This window comes from Capricornis sumatraensis, chromosome 1 (assembly GCF_032405125.1).
Source record: "Capricornis sumatraensis isolate serow.1 chromosome 1, serow.2, whole genome shotgun sequence".
NCBI lineage: Eukaryota > Metazoa > Chordata > Mammalia > Artiodactyla > Bovidae > Capricornis > Capricornis sumatraensis.
The window spans coordinates 112002384-112004512 of record NC_091069.1 but is presented as its reverse complement, the minus strand read 5'-3'; the positions used below and the strand labels follow the sequence as shown (position 1 = coordinate 112004512).

General features: G+C 40.6%; 1 protein-coding gene across 1 annotated transcript; it reads right to left on the bottom strand.

Annotated features, from left to right (window-relative positions):
* Window positions 1-566: 566 nt before the first annotated feature.
* KRTAP27-1 (keratin associated protein 27-1) lies at window positions 567-1235 on the bottom strand. Its single transcript, XM_068967821.1, has one exon. It carries the CDS (start codon window positions 1233-1235, stop codon window positions 567-569), a length of 669 nt encoding a protein of 222 aa, XP_068823922.1.
* Between the last annotated feature and the right edge of the window lie 894 nt (window positions 1236-2129).

The window sequence follows — 2129 nt, the reverse complement described above, 5'->3', positions numbered from 1 at the left end:
ACTGATAATAATCAGTAGTCAAAGTGTAGTGTGGACTTTTTAAGTATTCATGTTAGTCCCTGGTGGCAATTCTTATTGCTCTATAATAAATAGTGTCCTAGTGACCTAAAATAGCATACTTTCCCATCAGCTTACCACCAGTTTCTTTAGTCGCTCAGTCTTGTCCAACTCTTTTGCGATTCCATAGACTATAGCCGGCCAGGCTCCTCTGTCCATGGGATTTCCAGGCAAAAATACTGGAGTGAGTTGCCAGTTTCTTCTCCAGGGGGTCTTCTTGACCCAGGAATCGACCCCGAGGCTGCTGCCATGTCTCCTCCATTGCTGGCAGGTTCTTTACCACTGAGCCACTGGAGAAGCCTAGCTTACCACCAGAAATGCTCAAAAAAGAAAAAAAAAGTAAAAAATTTTCTCTTTGGAGACAGCACAGGATGGTTCATTCACTCACAAACAGGCAAAAATAGCTTGTGTTTAGACAAAGAAAAGATCCTATTTTTCAGGACTCAATTTATGAAACTTAAAATCTGAGTCTCCCGACACATTCTGCAGATTCTTCACTCAGTAGGCAATTACAAACCACCAGTAACACAGCAAGTTGGCTCATAAGTGTTAGAAGTTTCCAGGAGCTGTGACTCTGGTGTGACATAGACCAAAGAGCTACAGGAACTGGATTCAGGGCTCTGAGCTTGGCTCTGGCTACAGTCACAGTCCAGAGTCTGGCAACTCTTAGACACATAAGTCTTGGGTGGACAAGACTTCGCCATGTTGCTCACAGGTAGGCAGCTCTGGACTACAGAACACATTTGCTGGCTACTTTCTGACTGGCAAGGCTGAGAAACACACTCCAACACTGCCGAGGAACTTCTTGACTGGCATGCTGTGTTTTCACAGGGCCTGGAATTAGAACAAGTTGTTTGGACGACTCTGGAGACACAGACATTTTGCACACAGCTCTCCTCTGTGTGTAATTCCCATTCATCTTCAGGTACCATGAAGCTGGTGGTTTCCCTGCAGGTTTCTGGAAAGTTGTCCAGGAGCCAGGTCTTGCTGTAGCAACTGCTGGGTAAAAAGAATCCATCTTCAAAGTTTATAACATTCGATTCATGTATGATGGCAGAGAGAGGGGGGGCATTGTAGAAGTTCTTGAGTGAGTGGATAGGTCTCTGGGTCATATTGTGAAAATCCTTGATTGAGTTGGTCCCAGGGATGCAACATGCTGGTCTGAAGATCAAATTCATTACGGAGGAGGTTATATACTCTGAAAACTGGGTGTTGGCTTCTTTTCATGACTCTTGCTACTTCATACTTCATTGCTTAAGCTTATTGGAAGGATAGCATCTCATTAACACTTTGCTTACTTATATATGAGGATGTTTTATTAGCAAAGAAGCTGATCCACTTTGAATCTTCAAAATGGCTTTCATGTTAGCCCCAAAGCTGACTCATCGGGGTGGGGCTTGTCAAATATGAGTCCCAACAAGTCACCAAGCTAACATTTTTTTTTCCCTCTTAGTCACCATGACTTTCTATATTGGTAAATGGACTATAAAGAATATATGTAGAAATAGTCAATTGGATAGTGATTAATATTCAGCACTGTCATTTTGAGAAATGGCATCTAAGCAGAACTTGATAATATAATCAAAGCATTTTTCAGTAAGAGGTTGATTTGATTGGAATTGCCCTCATTCTCCTTTGAACTCTTCACCCAAAGTACTGAATCTGACCGTTGCCCTATAAACATCTTTCCCTTTGTCTGACATTTCATTCCCCTCATCTTACTGAAAGCGAAATTAAAATGTTAAGTCTTTTTAAAGCTTTCCTTCGATTTTCCTGGTCAGATGTTATTACTTATTCCTCTGAATTAGCAACGGGTTCTGACACATTCATTGTTTTGATTATATTTTATACCAAGTAGTAAATTTATTTATCTTTGTGCTTGATAATCTGCCTTTGTAAGAAACCTGTTTCAAGTATGCTTTACTTTTTACATTTTTTTTTTAACTCAGCGTTTCGTTTTTGATGGAAGAATGATCAGCTCCTACATTTATCAGCTATTATGCTGTACTTAGGGTAGTTTCATACTCATAGCCCAAGACCTAGAAACACGATTTCTCTAACATATTCTGCAA

Coding starts and splice junctions, on each gene's coding strand:
- KRTAP27-1 (XM_068967821.1), bottom strand. CDS start 1,235: ATGAATTTGATCTTCAGACCAGCATGTTGCATCCCTGGGACCAACTCA.